This window comes from Gorilla gorilla, chromosome 4 (genome assembly GCF_029281585.2).
Source record: "Gorilla gorilla gorilla isolate KB3781 chromosome 4, NHGRI_mGorGor1-v2.1_pri, whole genome shotgun sequence".
In the NCBI taxonomy this organism is placed as follows: domain Eukaryota; kingdom Metazoa; phylum Chordata; class Mammalia; order Primates; family Hominidae; genus Gorilla; species Gorilla gorilla.
Genome location: NC_073228.2, coordinates 18,625,675 through 18,643,127, shown reverse-complemented (window position 1 = coordinate 18,643,127; position 17,453 = coordinate 18,625,675). Strand labels below are relative to the sequence as shown.

General features: G+C 51.0%; 1 protein-coding gene across 2 annotated transcripts in view; it reads right to left on the bottom strand.

The window, feature by feature from the left end:
• Positions 1-3,308: 3,308 nt before the first annotated feature.
• SDK2 (sidekick cell adhesion molecule 2) overlaps positions 3,309-17,453 on the bottom strand; it is a 309,988-nt gene continuing 295,843 nt past the window's right edge. For both annotated transcript variants that reach the window (XM_055389053.2, XM_055389054.2), the window contains one exon: positions 3,309-7,847. In XM_055389053.2, coding sequence (XP_055245028.2) covers positions 7,494-7,847 — 354 coding nt within the window. In that variant the 3' untranslated portion in view covers positions 3,309-7,493. The remainder of the gene's footprint in view (positions 7,848-17,453) is intronic.

The following is a 17,453-nucleotide window of genomic DNA, read 5'->3' as shown; positions in this document are numbered from 1 at the left end:
TCCCTTGAGCCCAGCAGTTCAAGACCAGTCTGGGCAACATGGCGAAAGCTCATCTCTACTAAAAATACACACACACACACAAATTAGCTGGGTGTGGTGGCGTGTGCCTTTGGTCCCAGCTACTCAGGAGGCTGAGGTGGGAGGATCACTTGAGCCCAGGACGTTGAGGCTGCAGTGAGCTGAGATTGTACCACTGCCTTCCAGCCTGGGCAACAGAGAGACCCTTGTCTAAAAAAAAAAGGAAAAGAAAAAAGGAATTAAGGGACACTGTGAGCCTTCTGGCAGGTCTAGAACAGAAATGCCTTCTGTGCCTGCCACATTTTGGTGTTCAAAGCATTTTCCTCCAAGTCCCATTATTTTATTTGATCTTTATAATAACCTGATTGGTGGTAGATCAGGGGCCACTCACTTCCCCTGAGAAAAGATGCATTAAGTCTCTCCATTTGCAAGGGACCATTCTAGAATCAGAACCCACTCTTCTGACTCCAGGTCCAGAATGTCTTCCATGTTATTTTCTTTCCTTTCCTTCTCTTCCTTTCCCCCCTCCCCACTCCCCTCCCCTCCGCTCCCCTCCGCTCCCCTCCGCTCCCCTCATCTTCCTTCTCCTCTCCTCTCCTCTCCTTCTTTTCTTCTTTTCTTTCTTAGAGTTTCCCTCTTGTTGCCCAGGCTGGACTGCAGTGGCGTGATCTCGGCTCACTGCAACCTCCACCTCCTGGGTTCAAGCAATTCTTGAGCCTCAGCCTCCTGAGTAACTGGGATTAACAGGTGCCCACAACCACGCCCAGCTAATTTTTTGTATTTTAGTAAAGACGAAGTTTCACCATGTTGCCAAGGTCTCAAACTCCTGGCCTCAGGCAATCCGCCTGCCTCGGCCTCCCAAAGTACTGGGATTACAAGCATGAGCCCCTGCACCCAGCTATGTTATTATCTTTTAACCAAACATCCTCAGAGCAGCGGGCATGGGGTTATGTGTAATGTGGGATTCCAAATGATGTATAAGATCAAAATTATCTGTAGTCAAAATTACCCTTGAAAATCTCTTCATCAACTTGAAAATTGGTCATAAAGTACCGTATACGCGGTTTGTGCGTGATATGTCCAGAAGCAGTCTCATCTGACCCCCGTTTAGTGAACTAGCCATACTGATGGATACCCTATATTCCTTCTGCAAAACAAAGAGATGTACACAGTAGCCTGAATGCTGAAGGTAGTAGGCTGCTTTCTATCAGGCCAGCATACGTCTGCTCCTACTGAATTGAGTTGTATGTTTACAAGGAGTCAATTATCATTGTTTCTGAACTTGTTTATGCCAGTTGTACTTTTTATAGTAATTACATAATTTAATTAAATATGATGTAAGTAGATAAAATAAGAGTAGAAAAGGAGAATAACTATTTTTCTGAAAATTATGTTCAATGTTTTGGAAACAGAAAGTTGCAATAAATAAATAAATAAATAAAAGAGTGGGTTAGAGGCTGGGCACAGTGGTGCATGCCTGTAATCCCAGCACTTTGGGAGGCCGAAGTGGGTGGATGGCTTGAGGTCAGGAGTTTGAGACCAGCCTGGCCAACATGGTGAAACCCCATCTCTACTAAAAATATAAAAATTAACCAGGTGTGATGGTGGGCTCCTGTAATCCCAGCTCTCGGGAGGCCAAGGCAGGAGAATCACTTGAACCAGGGAGGCGGAAGGTTGTAGAGAGCAGAGATTGTACCACTGTACTCCAGCATGGGCCACAGGCCAAGATTCCATCTCAAGAAAAAAAACAAACAACAAAAAAACAAAAAAATATATATATATGAAAAAAATATATATATGAAATTCCCTGCTTTAGTTGTGTTTGGTTAGTTAAGCAGCCTCTGTATGAATGTCTGATGTGCATTATGCAATAATGTACACTGTGCAAAATAAGTGTACTCATTGAGTGGCATTACATGAACTATTAAAATGATTTCCCTACCAGGTATGGTGGCTCATGCCTGTAATCCCAGCATTTTGGAAGGCTGAGGTGGGAGGATTGCTTGGTCCCAGGCATTCGAGACCAGCCCGGGCAACAGGATGAGACCTCATCTCTACAAAAAATAAATAATTAGCTGGGTGTGGTGGCATGAACCTGTGGTCTCATCTACTTGGGAGGCTGAGGTGGGAGGATCACTTGAGCCCAGGAGGTTGAGGCTGCAGTGAGCTGTGTTCATGCCTCATGCCACATGCCACTACACTCCAGCCTGGGTGACAGTGCAAGACTCTGTCTCAAAAAAAATAAAAAAATAAAAAAAAGGCCAGATGCGGTGGCTTATGCCTGTAATCCCAACACTTTGGGAGGCCAAGGTGGGTGGATCACCTGAGGTTGGGAGTTCGAGACCAGCCTGACCAACATGGAGAAACCCTGTCTCTACTAAAAATACAAAATTAGCCAGGCGTGGTGGCACATGCCTGTAATCCCAGCTACTCGGGAAGGCTGAGGCAGGAGAATCGCTTAAACCCTGGAGGGAGAGGTTGCGGTTAGCTGAGATTGCGACATTGCACTCCAACCTGGGCAACAAGAGTGAAACTCCGGTTCAAAAAAAAAAAAAAAAGAGAGAGAGAGAGATTTTCCCTCTGTTTCTCTTGAGTCTATTGAGTCCACATGACTTAAGTAATATGAGATAAATGTGGTATAATGCAACACCGCTGTACTCATAAATTCGGCAATCTAAGCCCTAACTCTAACCCTGGGTAGATTAACTGGGTTAGATCCACCAAACAACATAGCATTTCTCATGGCATTAAGATCACTGGGAAGTGGGGTGCTAGCTCTGTAGAAATTAAAATAAAAATGGACAAGGAGCTTGCCTTAAAATATGAGAGAGGCAGCGTTATGTTTTGAGAGCCAGAAGGCTTTAGTACAAATCCTGGCTCCACCACTCCCCAAGGGCAAGCCACTTAAAGTCTCCCTGTCCCAGGTTTCCTCCTTGGGACTGTCACAAAGATTCCATGAGTTAATAAACGTAAAGTGATTAGAACTGTGCCTGGCACAGAGTGAATGCCATAGACATATTAGCTATTGCTATTATTATTATTCACTATAATTTGCACATTCCATCAAGTAGGTTCTTATTCTAAAAGTTTAAAATAAATAAAATAGTGCATTTCACTGGAAGGCACTCACTTATGCATTAAGAGAGCAGATAAGTCAGACCCTTGACTCTTCGCTGCAAAAGCACAGCATGGCTAAAAATTGCTGTCTGGGGAATGAACTGCTTGGGTATGATACTGGGACAGGTGACCCCATTCATGTAACAGGAAGGAAAAGAATGTTGCTTCAAAACTCCAAAAAAAAAAGTTTATTTATAAAATACTGACAGTTTGACAGGACACGGGACTTCTCGTGGTATATATTTCAAATCAATTTCTTTCTTACCTTTCATTTAAAAAATAAACCTGCTAACACGCTATATGACATAGAGATATATATTTTTTTCTTACAGACAGACACCTGCCATAATGAATACTCTCCCCATAATTTTTTGTTATATCTTTTAAATCAAAAAATAAAGATTTGTGTTGATTTTTGTTTCTGGAGTCTAGATGGATGGAGAAAGGTAACACGTTTAAATGCTTTTGGTTATTCTGATGGAAACAAAGAGAAGGGGGGTGGTCCCGAGGGGGCACCTGTGCTCAGGTGGTGGTCAGGATTGCCATGTGCGCATGCCCATGGGTGTCCCTGGATAGGGCCATACGAGGCACTGGGGAGCGGATGGCGGCTGCTCAGATGGTCTCCCCTTTACCTTCCTGCCCACCAGCCCCTCACCCAGGGTAGGCACCTTCAGATGTGCACTCTGGGAAGCTGAGGGAAGCCCCTGCCCAGCCAGAGTGGCACTGTGGTGAGGCTCTGGCACCTTTAGAAGCACTGCCCAGGGAGGCGTGGGCAGCAACAGAAGGCCTTGAGGCAGCGTGCACCAGGTGGGGCAGCCCCCGCTGTGTCCTTGTTTCCTCTAAATCACGGCAGTGTCAGGTTTGGGGGTAGGAGTTTTGGGGGCCAGGGGGTGAGGGATGGACAGAAGGGGAGGCAGCCTGGGTTTGCAAACTCTCTGGAGCCCTAGGAGGATGGTGGTTCTGGAGCCCAGAGCATCTTTTTGGTTTGTCTTGGCAGTGTGGGTGTGGAGCTGACGTCAACTCTGGAGGCGCAGCCAGGAAGGGGAAAGCCCTGGTGTGCCCAGCATGGGCTCCTGGGTGCAACACCAGGAGATTGCTTAGGGCACAGGGAGGCAATGCCAAAGGTGCCAGGTGTGTCCTGGTGTGAACCAGCTTTGGGTGGAGTCCCACAGGCAGGGGCCCTGGCATCACTGGCACGGAAAATCACAGGCCAGAAAGGGTCCCACTCTTTCTAGAAAGGGCAGGGCCCACCACCCCTTTCTAATGTGGCCAGGTGTCTGGGAGGACGGTTGGGAGCCTCGGCCGTGCCAGTAGATATGTAAACAAGGGCAAAGAGACGTGTCCTGAAAAAATCTAGAGTTCCACAGCTGCAGGCCTGGGCTTCCAGCTGTGGCTGGGGCTGTGGAGACAATATTCCAGATGAGTGGGTATTGACTAAGTGTGGGACTTTCACCACGGGCCCAGCCTGATCTCATGGGCTTGTCTAAATTTGCATGGTGTCCTCACCCTCTCAGAGAATAGATCGCAGCCACGCCCCAAGTGCAAGCAACCCAGACCACCTGTGCCTCACAGGGGAGAGATGGCTTCAGCCATCAGAGGGAGTTCAGGAGTCTCTTTGCTAACACACATACAGATGTGTGTTCTGTGCATATTTGTGTGTGCATGTGTGTAAGCACAGGTGTGCATGGGCACCATCCCGCATGTACATGTAGGTGTCAGCATGGGTGTGAATGAGCGTGTGGGGAGTGTGGGGGTGGAATATCTTAGTGCACCAGGTGATTCATTAAAGGCAAAGGAAAATTGACCTCATGTGCAATATATACACAGACACAATGTTTTTACTCACCCCTGCTTCCTCCCAAAATAATCCCTCACTGGGCTGGGCTTAAATAATTCCCTAATGCAAACTGGGAACTTCCTTAAATGGTTAAATGCTCAGCAGAGAGGGAAAAGGATGAAGTTATTCAAAAAAAAAAAAAAAAAAAAGATGAGAGGAAAGAAAAGAAAGCTGCGCGGCACGATCACAGGCCGGCAGCTGCAGATGTGCTGCCATGGAGATGCCAGATGCTGCAGAGGGTGGGGGCGGAGGTGGCAGGGGTGGAGTAGGTGTCCAGCTGACTCCACTGCAGCCCCCAGACAAGTCCAAGGAGGCCCCGAGAGCACCTTACTTCCTGGAGGGGCAGAACCTCAGCCCTTGGTTCTCCTTTGGGGAAGATTGTGCTTCCCTTCCCAGGCCTCCTTATTGGAGAAACCGCTTTTTGGACACTGGAGCTGGGCTGGCCTGTCTGCTGAGCCATCTTCCAGCATCTCCCCGTTCACATTTCCCAGGGGTCAAGTGCTTCAGGAAAAACTCATGGCTGGGTGTGCCCGTTCTTTGGGCCCCAGACCCTGACTTCCCTTCCCAGTCACCATTAGCACAGTGACTGACTTGGGGCTGTAGGAGAGTGGTCCAGGCTCTCTCTTACCTTGGCTTGTTTCCCGAATCTCCTACTTGGGCTTCCTCGAACTCTGCTCACCCACCCCAACAGAGCATCATCTCTTGGGCAGGGCCAGCAGCGCCTGTACACAGTGCACAGAGGGAGCCCTGCTCCATGAAGGGGCTCACGCTGAATCAGACAGGCCCCTGTGGGCCATCTGCCACCCATCTCAGCGGTGGGGCAGGTGTTGGGCTGGCCTTACAGGGCTGGCTGAGGGCACAGAGGGCCTTGGACAACGTATGGAGTTAGATAGAAAGGCCTCTCCCTAAACCCTGGCATCCGTAAGTACCAAGTGGACGGGAAGATCCTGGCCACTGGATGTGGCTTTTTGCAGAACACTCCTTGGAGCAGATTGTGTATGTGTGTGTGTGTGTGTGTAAAAGCTTTCCCTCCCATCAGCTATTCTTGTCACTTGGTCCCATCTGACCTGCCCCTGCTGGGCGTGCAATTCAAATGCTGGGTCCACTTTGGACTGAGCTTCCTGACCTGCCCCTTCCCCTCCCCGCCCTGGCCAGGCGGAGCCCGGCCTGGAAGCTGTTACTGGGGGTTAGGGTGTCTTTGCCTTTTTGCCTGTAAACTGGGTGCTAGGCAGACTGAGCAAACTCTGGGTATTCCAGCCTCTGGACCAGGGACTTGGGCCATCCCTCTGGGCTCCTGTGCCTCTGTGCTTAGGAGGCTGCCGGGTGACAGCGAGAGGGACACAGATCTGAAAGTGAGTGTGCTGTCTGGCTAGGAGGGCCCAGATGAGTTTGTTCTGGAGAGGATCCCTAGACCCTGTTCCTTGCAAGTGCATGGGAGATGTGTGTGTGTGTGTGTGTGGTGAGGATCTATCCAGTGGAGAGTGACGTGTCTGCCCAGAGGGAGATCCCTCAGCTGTGCCCCACTCCCCAGCCTTGGGAAGCTGACTACCCCTTTAAAGAGAGGACGGATGCAACCTGGATTGGAAGAAAGAGAACAGTCAAAGCGTCATTCTTATCTTGCCCACAATGCATTAAACCTAATCATCCCACAGTGCCAAGGCCAGTTGCCTTATTTACACCTCTACTCCCCAGACTTCACCTTTTCTTGTCCATGCTCAGGAAAGTCAATTCCAGCACAGGGAGGCAGGGGTCAGTTGTGGGGGGTTTCTCCCCTACCCTTGGGCTCTCTTCCTTGGATTCAAAATTTTAAAAAATATGCAGGAACAAGGAAGGCGCTAAGCAAATTCTCACCGTTTAGTTTTTTGTTTTTTGTTTTTCTTCCTTTTTCTAAATAAACCAAATGCTTGGTGGAGAAGTTGAGCAGGGGAGATGGGCAGTAGAGGTTGCCAAGACAGGGCAGGGGGTCTGGATGAGGCTGTCCGATGCCTGCCAGCCACAGTGATGGTGCATGGAGGGAAGGAGGAGCAGAGAGAGAAGACAGGCGTGGCCTCCGGGATGCCCATCCTTTTTGCAGAGAGCAGCGGCAGTGGGTCCAGGGGTCCTGGAGGGGCTGGAAGGGGGCAGCTGGCTGGACATCCAGGAGCTTTTTCTTCCCTCGGCCACGCCTGCCTGGCGGCCTCCAGTCCTTAGCCTCCGCTCCCCCTCTGTCTCCAGATGCCCGCCCCACTCCGTGTCCATAGCAGTGACACAGCCACTTCCCCAGCTCCGTGTAATTCCCAAGGGAGCAGTGAACCCCACCATCTCAAAGCTGAAGAGCTGCTGGCCACACACATCCTCTCACGGTTTTCTCCCTCCTTCTGAACGCCGGCTTTGCTGGCCCTGGAATCTCTGGAAAAATAAACTCAGGAGGTGAAAAGTTGACTTGGTTTCTTGGTGTTTTTGTTTTCTGGCAGGCAGTGAGAGGAGGGGTGAAGGAGGAGTTTGGTGCCATTTCTCTTTCTTGCTTTTTCCTCTTCTGATGTCAAACAAATGATGAAAATCCTGCTATGGGAGCCCGGGAGCCTGGGGCCAGGCTGCTGGGGGGACGGTAGAGGGTGCTCTGCTGACTTGGGGGGTTAGGGGGGTTCTGGGGCGTTGGAGTCCGACTGGCCTTGGGCCGAAAGAGGCTGCCCTGCTGGGTGCTGGTGCTGTTGGTGACGGCGGTGTGGTCTGGCTCACCCGAGTCGCTCTCCGTGTAGCTGTAGGCCTGTGCCCTCGAGATGCCCTTCTGCTGTCGCCGCCATGAGTTGTAGTATGTGGGGTCACTGATGTAGTGGTTGACAAAGGAGTGGGCCTTCTGGTGGTTTGAGTCGACCTCGTACTCGCTGTCACTTCCCTGGGAGGACAGAGAATCAGGGTGTGTCAGTGGCCCTGTAGGGACAGGCCATTGTGGTTGGGGCCGGAAGGCACAGGGCATTCTGGTTCAAAACTCTGCTCTGCCTCTTTCAAGACTTGGACTGTGGGCCTCCCAGCCCCCTCGCTGCCAAGGGGGTCTGGTGCCCGTTTGTGCCCACCTGCTGCTTCCTTCACAGCAGATCCGGAACCGGAAGGATCTACTATGGGGTTGGCCCAGAGCTGGGAGATACCTGATAGAATCAGAAGACCTGAGTTTTGTTTTTTTTTTTTTTTTTTTTTTTTTGAGACAGAATCTCGCTGTTGCGAGGCTGGAGTGCATTGGCATGATCTTGGCTCACTCCAACCTCTGACTCCCTGGTTCAAGCAATTCTCTGGCCTCAGCCTCCTGAGTAGCTGGGATGACAGACATGTGCCACCACGCCTGGCTAATTTTTTTGGTATGCTTAGGGGTTTCACCATGTTGGCTAGGCTGGTCTTGAACTCCTGACCTCAAGTGATCCACCCGCTTCACCCTCCCAAAGTACTGGGATTACAGGTGTCAGCCACTATGCCTGGCAAATTTTATTTTCTTTCCTTTTTATTCTTTTTTTTGGGGGTGGGTGGCGGAAGGGGCACAGGGAATCACTCTATTGCCCAGGCTGGAGCACAGTGGTGTGATCCTCACTGTAGCCTCAACCTCCTAAGCTCAAGCTATCCTCCCATGTCAGCCTTCTGAATAGCCAGGACTATGGGTGCATGCCACCACGCCCCACTAACTTAAAAAAATTTTTCTCTTGTGATGAGCTCTCCTTATGTTGCCCAGGCTGGTCTAGAACTCCTGGACTTAAGTGATCCTCCTGCCTTGGTCTCCTAAAGTGCTGGGATTACAGGCGTGAGCTACTTTACCTTACCTTTGTTTTCTTTTCTTTTTTCTTTCTTTCTTTTTTTTTTCTGATATGCAGTTTCACTCTTGTTGCCCAGGCTGGATGCAATGGTGCAATCTGGGCTCACTGCAACCTCCACCTACCCGGTTCAAGTGATTCTCCTGCCTCAGCTTCTGGAGTAGTTGAAATTACAGGCACCTGCCACCATGCCTGGCTAATTTTTTGTATTTTTAGTAGAGATGGGGTTTCACCATGTTGGCCAGGTTGGTCTTGAACTCCTGACCTCAGGTGATCCACCTGCCTTGGCCTCTCAAAGTGCTGGGATTCAGGCGTGGGCCACCGTGCCCAGTCTACCTTTGTTTTCAATTGAAGTGAGGTTCACATAACCGAAAGTGAACCATTCTAAAGTCTATGACTCAGTGCATTAGGACCGTCGCAGTGTTGTGCAACCACCACTTCTATCCAGCCCTGAATCATTTCCATCACCCCAAAGTAAAACCTTGTACCCAGGAAGCAGTCACTCCCCATCTCTGCCCCTACCGGGCACTCCCTATATCCATGCCCCTTGGCAACCACTAATCTGTTTTCTGTCTCCAGGGATTAACTTATTTGGGACTTTCCTATAAATGGGATCATATAATATGTGGTCTTTTGTGTCTGGCTTCTCTGACACAGTGTCATGTTTTTGAGGTTCAACCACAACCTACTAAGTTATCATCTTGGTCCAGCTTCTGCTTTACTTTGTGACTGGGGACAAAGCCAGAGCCTAATTGAGACCTCTAGAGGCTCTGGACAGTGAAAAATGCCTGTGCCTGTCCACGTGTGATCCAACATAAAAACAACACTTGGTTACAAACTAAGCATGAGAAAAATCTAAACCAAAGTTCAGAATTTTCATGTAATGAAAACCTTAAAGTTTTTTTTTTTTTTTTTTTTTTTTTTGAGATGGAGTTTTGCTCTTGTCGTCCAGGCTTGAGTGCAGTGGCACGATCTTGGCTCACCTCAACCTCTGCCTCCCGGGTTCAAGTGATTCTCCTGCCTCAACCTCCTGAGTAGCTGGGATTACAGGCATGTGCCACTATGTCTGGCTGGCTAATTTTTGTATTTTTAGTAGAGATGGGGTTTCGCCATGTTGGTCAAGCTGGCCTCGAACTCCCAACCTCAGTTGATCTGCTCACCTCGGCGTCCCAAAGTGCTGGGATTACAGGCGTGAGCCACCACGGTTGGCGTTTTTTTTTTTTTTTTTAAGAGACAGGGGTCTCTCTTTGTTGCCTAGGCTGGTCTCAAACTCCTGGGACTAAACTATGCTCCTGCCTCGGCCTCCCAAAGTGTTGGGATTACAGGCATAATTACACCACACCCAGCCTGAAGTTCTTTTTTTCTTTTAAAGATAAAAATATTAAATTATTCCTGACTTTTTTTTTTTTTTTTTTGACACTTTGATGTCCTGGGCACAGACTTCATCTATCTATCGGGGACATCAGCCCCAAACAAGAATCAATCTCGGTTGGAAAGTAAAATCTGAATTGTGGAGCTAAAAACATGGTGCACCCCTTCCCCTACCCTGAGCTCCCAGCAATGTTTTGAGAGCTAATAAGACAACAGATGGGCCCACCCTCAGAACTCTCTGGAAGAGAAGTGCTCCGATTTCAGTGCACAGCACACGATCAGTGCACTGTAGCTCAGAGGACCCCACCCAGGCCTCCTCAGTCCTGCCCAGCTAATGCCCCTGCCTGGGGGCAGTTAGCGAATCACAGCAATCCAAGTAGAACATAAAAGCCAGTTAGCCCAATCCAGACAAGTTTGGGATGGGGAGCTGTGTCCTGCTTTACAGGTAAAGAAAATGGAGTGGGGACCTTTGTCCAGAGGCTTTGGGAAATGAGATGCACGGCTTGTTCTCAGGAACTCGGAGTCCTTCATAACATGGGGATACATCTCGAGGGATGTAGCTACAATGAATAGAACTATAATGATCCCCGCTAATGGAGCAGGCCCTCTGCCAGACAGTCTGAAACGCTGACATGCATAACTGTATTTAGTTTTCACACCTCTGTGCGGCAGCTCCTATTGCTACCTGAGCACCGACGCTGCCTGGGTACTGACGGGCACATAAAGTACAGAAAGGGTGAGGGTTTTGCTGGGGAAGTGATCCGGCCGGGCTTGAACTCCAATCTGCCTGATTTTCTAAAGCCCACACACCTCTTAACTCCTACACTCCTGCACTCCTGCCTGGAGACCACAGGATGGGAACGAGAGCTCCCCCCAAACCGCCCACCCCGACTCCCAGCAGGAATTAAATACTCCCCAGTCCATCTGCTAATTTATGTTCTCTGGCCCCTCCCCTCCCTCTCCTCACCCCTCTACAACCCCAGCCACTCTCCTTACCACCCCCCCAGCAGACACTCCCCGGCCAGGACCTCAATCTTCTTGGCAGGCACAGCCGGCTGCCCAAGACAATGGAAAGTCCCTGGGCTCGGTCTGCCCCATGACGCAATGCAGCACAATACAAGCCCCTTTCTGTGCCTACTGCCCAGCTGCCGGCCCAGGAGAACAAAGAGGGGTGACAGGCAGGCCAGGGAGACTCCATATGCCGAGCGGGGGCACCTGATGCTGGGCCGAGTGAGGCTGGCCTGGAGCAGCGGGGATCTGTGAGGCAGGAGGCTAGGGGTCCATCCCGCCCAGGAGCAGTGAGGGTCTGTGAATGCGGGGGACCAGACAGGGATGTCCCCCAGTTTTCCCTACAGGTTCGGTCTTTCCACCCACTGACTGACTTGAACAGTTGTTAGCATCAGCTCCAGGGGTTCTAAAATTTTGGCTAGCCCCAGGCCCCAGCCTTGCAGAGGAAGGAACCCCAGGATGACTGTGGGACCATCCCACAGTGAAACGAGTCTCTGGGGGGAGGAGCTTGTGGCACGGGGAAGTTCTGGCTCTTATCAGCAGAGGAAGCCATCACTCAGGCTCTCTCAGCCTCAGTGTCCTTGTCTGTAAAATGGGTAGAGTTCCATAGTTCACAGGGTGAAATGAGCTAACCCAGGAGAGAATGCTGTAAAAGGTATTATCAATGGGGACAGTGAGGGTGGGCCTGGGTGGGAAAGGGAAGAGATGGAGTGAGAAGCCTCAAAGCTCCCCTGGGAGGGATTAGAAGGGGCCAGGAAGCCGGGGAGGCTGACTCAGTGCTCAGGCAGCTGGAATGGGAGTAGAAGGTTAGCTGATACCCCACCCACTAACCCCCAACTCCAAGAGAGGGGCATGTCCGGACTGGAAGCAAGGTGGGGAGTGGGATTCTCTAGCCCTCCTAGGGGCCCAGATCCCAAAGCCCACTCATCTAGACCATCCCTGTCCTACCAGCTACTATTTGCAGAATGCCTACTGATCCCAGGCACTCTATGGGCAGCATCTCGGGGATGGAAGGCACTAGAAGGTAGAGCAGGGAGCCAAACAGAGCTCGCGCTGCGGGAGGGGCCAGGCAGGCGAGAGTCTGGTCTGCCTCTTCCCCCGCTCCGCCTTCCAAAGCCAAGGCAGGAGGGCTTTGCATCAGCGAGTGCTGCTCCCGCCTCCATCTCCCTGAACATCTGTTTCTTTTCGGAGTGGGGGTAGGGCGAGAAGAGAAGAAAGCGAGGGGGAGACCAGGGGCTCCTATTGCAGCTTTCAATTCTCACGGGCCTCGGTAATTGAATGCAGCTTCCCAGGGACCGGCCCAGCACAAAGGGGGCCTTTCAGGGGCTGTCCTGCCAGGCCGCCAGGCAATCAAGTGACTGCTTCGTCTCCCTGGTCTCTTAACAGCTCCTCAAAGCCACTCAATCAGCAATTACTGGGGTCTGCGGAGGGGGAGCACAGACTCCAGGCCTGGTGATGGGAGTGGGGAGGGAGGGCCAGAAGGAGGCAGGACCCCCACAGAAAAGAGGAAGCAAAGCAAAGCCCTTTTGCTTTTTTGTTCATCTCCAGCCCAAAGGATCTGGCACCAGACTCAGCCTTAGGGACGGTGTTGAGACCTTGGGGTCAGGCAGGGGACCCTTATCTTGTTGAATCTCATGAAGTCTGGGAGGAATGTGTTGCCCTGGATGACAGAGAAGTCACCTTGTGAAACTCCGTGGGAGACTGGAAGCAGGAGCCCCTCCCTCATCCACGGTCCCAGGGGCTCTGCACTGATTCTAGCCTGAAGCCGGCAGCGCATCTGTGCAGGGTGTTCCGCCTGTCCCCTGGATGCCTCTACCCGGGGGGCCAGCCAGGGTCTCTCTGCAGGGGCTGCAGCCTCTGGATTAAAGGTGGGGTAGGGGTGATGTGTCTCCTGTGTGTCTCTGAAGAACCTCAGAATTGTGCCCCTGGAGGCACAATTTTGTCGAGGCTCTGGGCTCCCTGTGTTAAGATAGCTGGAAATCTCCCAAGAATGTCCTTTGAAAAATGTCAGCTCAGAAGCAATGTCATATGTGCCACCTGTGCCCTTATAGGTAAAGTGACAGCCAATGTGTACCCCTCCCCCCACACCCACAACCGGCTGTCAGAGATGTCTGTGGTCAGGAGGCTCAAGGGAGGTCACTGGGGTGGGGTTGGAGGCAGTGAAGGCCTCTTTCCTTCAATCTCCTCTCCGTGCTGGGCAGCTGCACGAGGCCAGGCTGCAGTAGGCGTGACCCTCCAAGCAAGCTGGCTCTAGATTTGAATCCCAGTTGCTTGTACTTCTGAGCTCTGTGACCAAGGGCATACGGCCTCACTTCTGTGAACCTCAGTTTCCCCAGCTGTTAAATGGGGATAGTTTCACTTGCATGGCAGGACAGCTAGATGTTAAATGAGAATATACAAAGCACAGGGCTTGGCACACAGTATGTAGCTTTGCCTCTCCCCAGCCTGTCTCTGCCCCGCAGCGTTTCTTGTTTGGCACAAGCTTGGGCTGCCAGGATCTGGGGGATGGTCAGGCTATCAACGAGGTCTCAGCTGAGCCTGTTGGACTCATGGCCCAATCTGATGGAAAAGAGGCAAACACAGGTAAAAGGTCAGAGCCGTTCAGTAGAAGGGTGACGGCAGAACATAACCCTGCTCCAGCCAGCTGCAAACCTGCACGCTTCCCTTCTAGGCATGACCCAGTCCTGTTCACACTTTGAGGCCCAGCTCAAATAAATGCCACCTCCTTCAGGCAGCCCTCTATGAGCCTCCAGGGGAAGTGGTCTCCTTATGGTGCTTTATCTGCCTCTGCACCGCAGGAAAGAAACAGAAAGACTTGGCCAGGTGCGGTGGCTCACGCCTGTAATCCTAGCACTTTGGGAGGCCAAGGTGGGCGGATCACCTGAGGTCAGGAGTTTGAGACCAGCCTGGCCAACATGGTGAAATCCTGTCTTTACTAAAAATACAAAAATTAGCTTGGTGTGGTGGTAGGTGCCTGTAATCCCAGCTATTCGGGAGGCTGAGGCAGGAGAATCGCTTGAACCTGGGAGGCAGAGATTGCAGTGAGCTGAGATCAAGCCATTGCACTCCAGCCTGGGGGACAACAGCGAGACTTCATTTCAAAAAAAAAAAGAAAAAAAAAGAGAAAGACTTTTGTTCACCACTTTCTTCCTCAAGTTGCTGTGCTTCCATAATATTTGAATGAGAAATGAAAACGTGGTTATTTATACACGTATGGTCTTCCCTAATAAATCATAACATATTATAACGCAACATTCATTAGAGTCTGTCTTGCCCATTACTGTAGCCATCGTTTCTATATAGCGTCTGATTCCATTTTGTGGGTACAGAACAAATAGCTGTTGAGTAAATGCATCAAGGAATGAATGAATGAGCTTCATAGACAGCAAACCCATCACTTACTCCTCCCACGTACCACACAGTCTTACCTGTGCCGCTATGCAGGGCAGATGTCATAGGGAGAATGGGGGCGGGATGCATTTTGGGCTTGTTGTCAGGGGGTGGGGGCCTTCCCAACTCTCTTTTTCATCATCTTTACTTGAAAATGGCCTTAATGCCACCAGTGCTTCCTAGAGGACTCTGAAGCTTAGGTGGTGTCATTCACGAACAATCCTTAGAATCCTTCCTGGCTTCTACTAAACACTTCATAAATGTTTGCTATTATAAATTGGTGCATAATAAATAGTACAGAAAATATGATTCACGGCTGGGTGCTGTGGCTCACACCTGTGATCCCAGCATTTTGTGAGGCCGAGGTGGGTGGATCACTTGAGGTCAGGAGTTCTAGACCAGCCTGACCAACATGGTGAAACCCCATCTCTACTAAAAATACAAAATTAGCTGGGCATGGTGGCACACGCGTGTAATCCCAGCCACTTGGGAGGCTGAGGCAGGAGAACTGTTTGAACCCGGGAGGTGGAGGTTGCAGTGAGCTGAGATCGCGCACCATCATACTCCAGCCTAGGCAACGAGGGCGAAACTCTGTCTCAAGAAAAAAAAAAAAAGAAAAAGAAAACATGATTTGCTCTGTGTATCTTCTTTTTAAAGTGTGCTTAATTTGATTTCAGTGCACTTGAAGAGGCTGCCCATGATACTGCAAGAACTGAAGATCAAGATTAGATGGTGTGTGCCATTGGCTGGGAATTTCTTTTCCATTGAGATTTACTTGTGTGCTAAGTATATACATTTTTTTTTTTTTTGTACAAAACTTGGGCTCTTCTTTTGAAAATGAAGTTGCCGTCCAGCCAGGCTGCAGTGTTAAAGTTCCATCAAACAGGTCAGGGGCCTTTAAATCTCCAGTCTTTGTGTGCACCCTGCCCTCTGCCTGGTGCCCCCTTCTCCTGCACCCTGGGCCCTCTACGGGAGAGCCAGCCCCTCTCTCCTCTAGCCCATCACCCCCAGCTGAATTATAGCCTTTCTCACATCACATCATATGTGTTTGTTTATAAGTCAAACTGACGCTTTGTTTATTGCCATATCACAGGAAAATGACTGGGCAGATTTCTGCCAATTTTGGAGAGTGGGTTTTGGGTGGTCTGACTCAGAATATAAACCAGGTGGCATATGCAAAACCCACTCTCCAAAGACCTGGGGGAAGGGGTGTCCTTGAAAAGAGAGGCAGTCATTTTTCCTGGTGGCTGAAACCGAGGGGCCCTGGCCTGTGCAGCTGCTGATCCTCAGGGACGTACCCTTGCACAAACTGTCACAGGCAGGAGAACTACCAGTGGCATCCCCATCAGCCCCTACTTGAAGGTCGCAATGGTGGGGGCTCCGCATTGCAGATGCTGATTGGTAGCCGAGCTGCTTCTCACATGGCTGAGTGGCAGCAGCATTGACTTATTTAGGAGCCTCACAAGGACAACAGTGGGGCCAGCACAGTGGTTCACACCTGTAATCCCAGCACTTTGGGAGGCCGAGGCGGGGGAACACTTGAGGTCAGGCATTTGAGACCAGCCTGGCCAACATAGTGAAACCCCATCTCTACTAAAACACAAAAATTAGTGAGGGGTGGTGGCACATGCCTGTAATCCCAGCTACTTGGGAGGCTGAGGCACGAGAATCACTTGAACCCAGGAGGCAGAGGTCTCAGTAAGTGGAGATTGCGCCACTGCACTCCAGAGCAAGACCCTGCCTTAACAACAAAAAAACTCATAACTTGGATCACGTGGGTTTTGTCCCCCACAATAAGTTCCTGGGTAAGCCATGCTAAGTTGGGGGTCTCTGTCCCTGCCAGCTTTGAGCTAGGGAGTTAGGTCCAGCCTTCTCGGCTCTGCCAAGCCCATCAGTAACCCTGGAGCTGAACAAAACAGCAGTGAGTGGGAGGCCCTCAGCCCACGGGGCCCACAGCGTGATCCCAGGCTTCCTGGCACCTCCTGCACAGCCAGCAGCCCAGCTCCCTGCTGGCACCTCTTCCTTCACTTCCTCTCCCAGGCCTGGGCAGAAAGGTCCAGGGCGTGGGACGCAGTGGCCTTTCGTGGCCCTTTCCTCAATAACCACTGGGCTTGGCTGAGGCAGAGAGGGTGAGGGTGGGAAGCTGTAAGGCTGCATGGTTGGAATACACACAGCCCCTCCCCACACAGCCTGGGACAGTGTCCCCACGTGACCCACCTAATGGCCGCTCTCTGAAGCTCTGTGTCTTCCAGAGGCACCGACCCCCTCTTCATATAAAAGCTGACATTTACGGAATGGTTGCCATGTGCCTGGCCCTACACTGAGTTCATCAGTGTCTAACTCAGCAGATCCTCCCCACAGCCTCGGGACAGAGCCTAGTATCACCCCTGCCTGTTCCACAGATGGGGAAACTGAGGCTTAGAAAGGTTACTTGGCACACCCAGGACATCCCAGGTCACGGGCAGCAAAGCCAGGATTCACACTCAGGTCCGAAGCTCCAAACTTAACGTCTCCCTGGTCTACACTGCTTCTCATCCTCGGGGCTCCAGGGCACCCAGCCCTTTGTTTCTGAAGCTGTTTTGATCCGTGAGTAGTGAAGTTGAGCATTTTTCCAGGTCTCTGGCCTGGAATGCAGGGCTGTGTGTCAACCTTCTCCCCAGAGTCTCCCTCTCCGCATCTTCAGCGTGCTCCCTTGCAGGCCAGCCCTAATGAGTAACTAAGCCTGTGGGGTGACCCCTGAAAGTAGAGAGGGCCGTCTTCTTCGGGGGACCCCCTATGATCAAGGTTCCCGGGACCCCATTAGCACTGGCCGCAAACTTTGAGCAGAACTTAGGAGGGGACAAATGGCCCATATATGACTTCAGGGTGGTTTCTTGGGCCCCTTAATATTTGCTGCCCCTTGAAGGAAAGGAAGAAAGCCCATCTACGTTCACTGC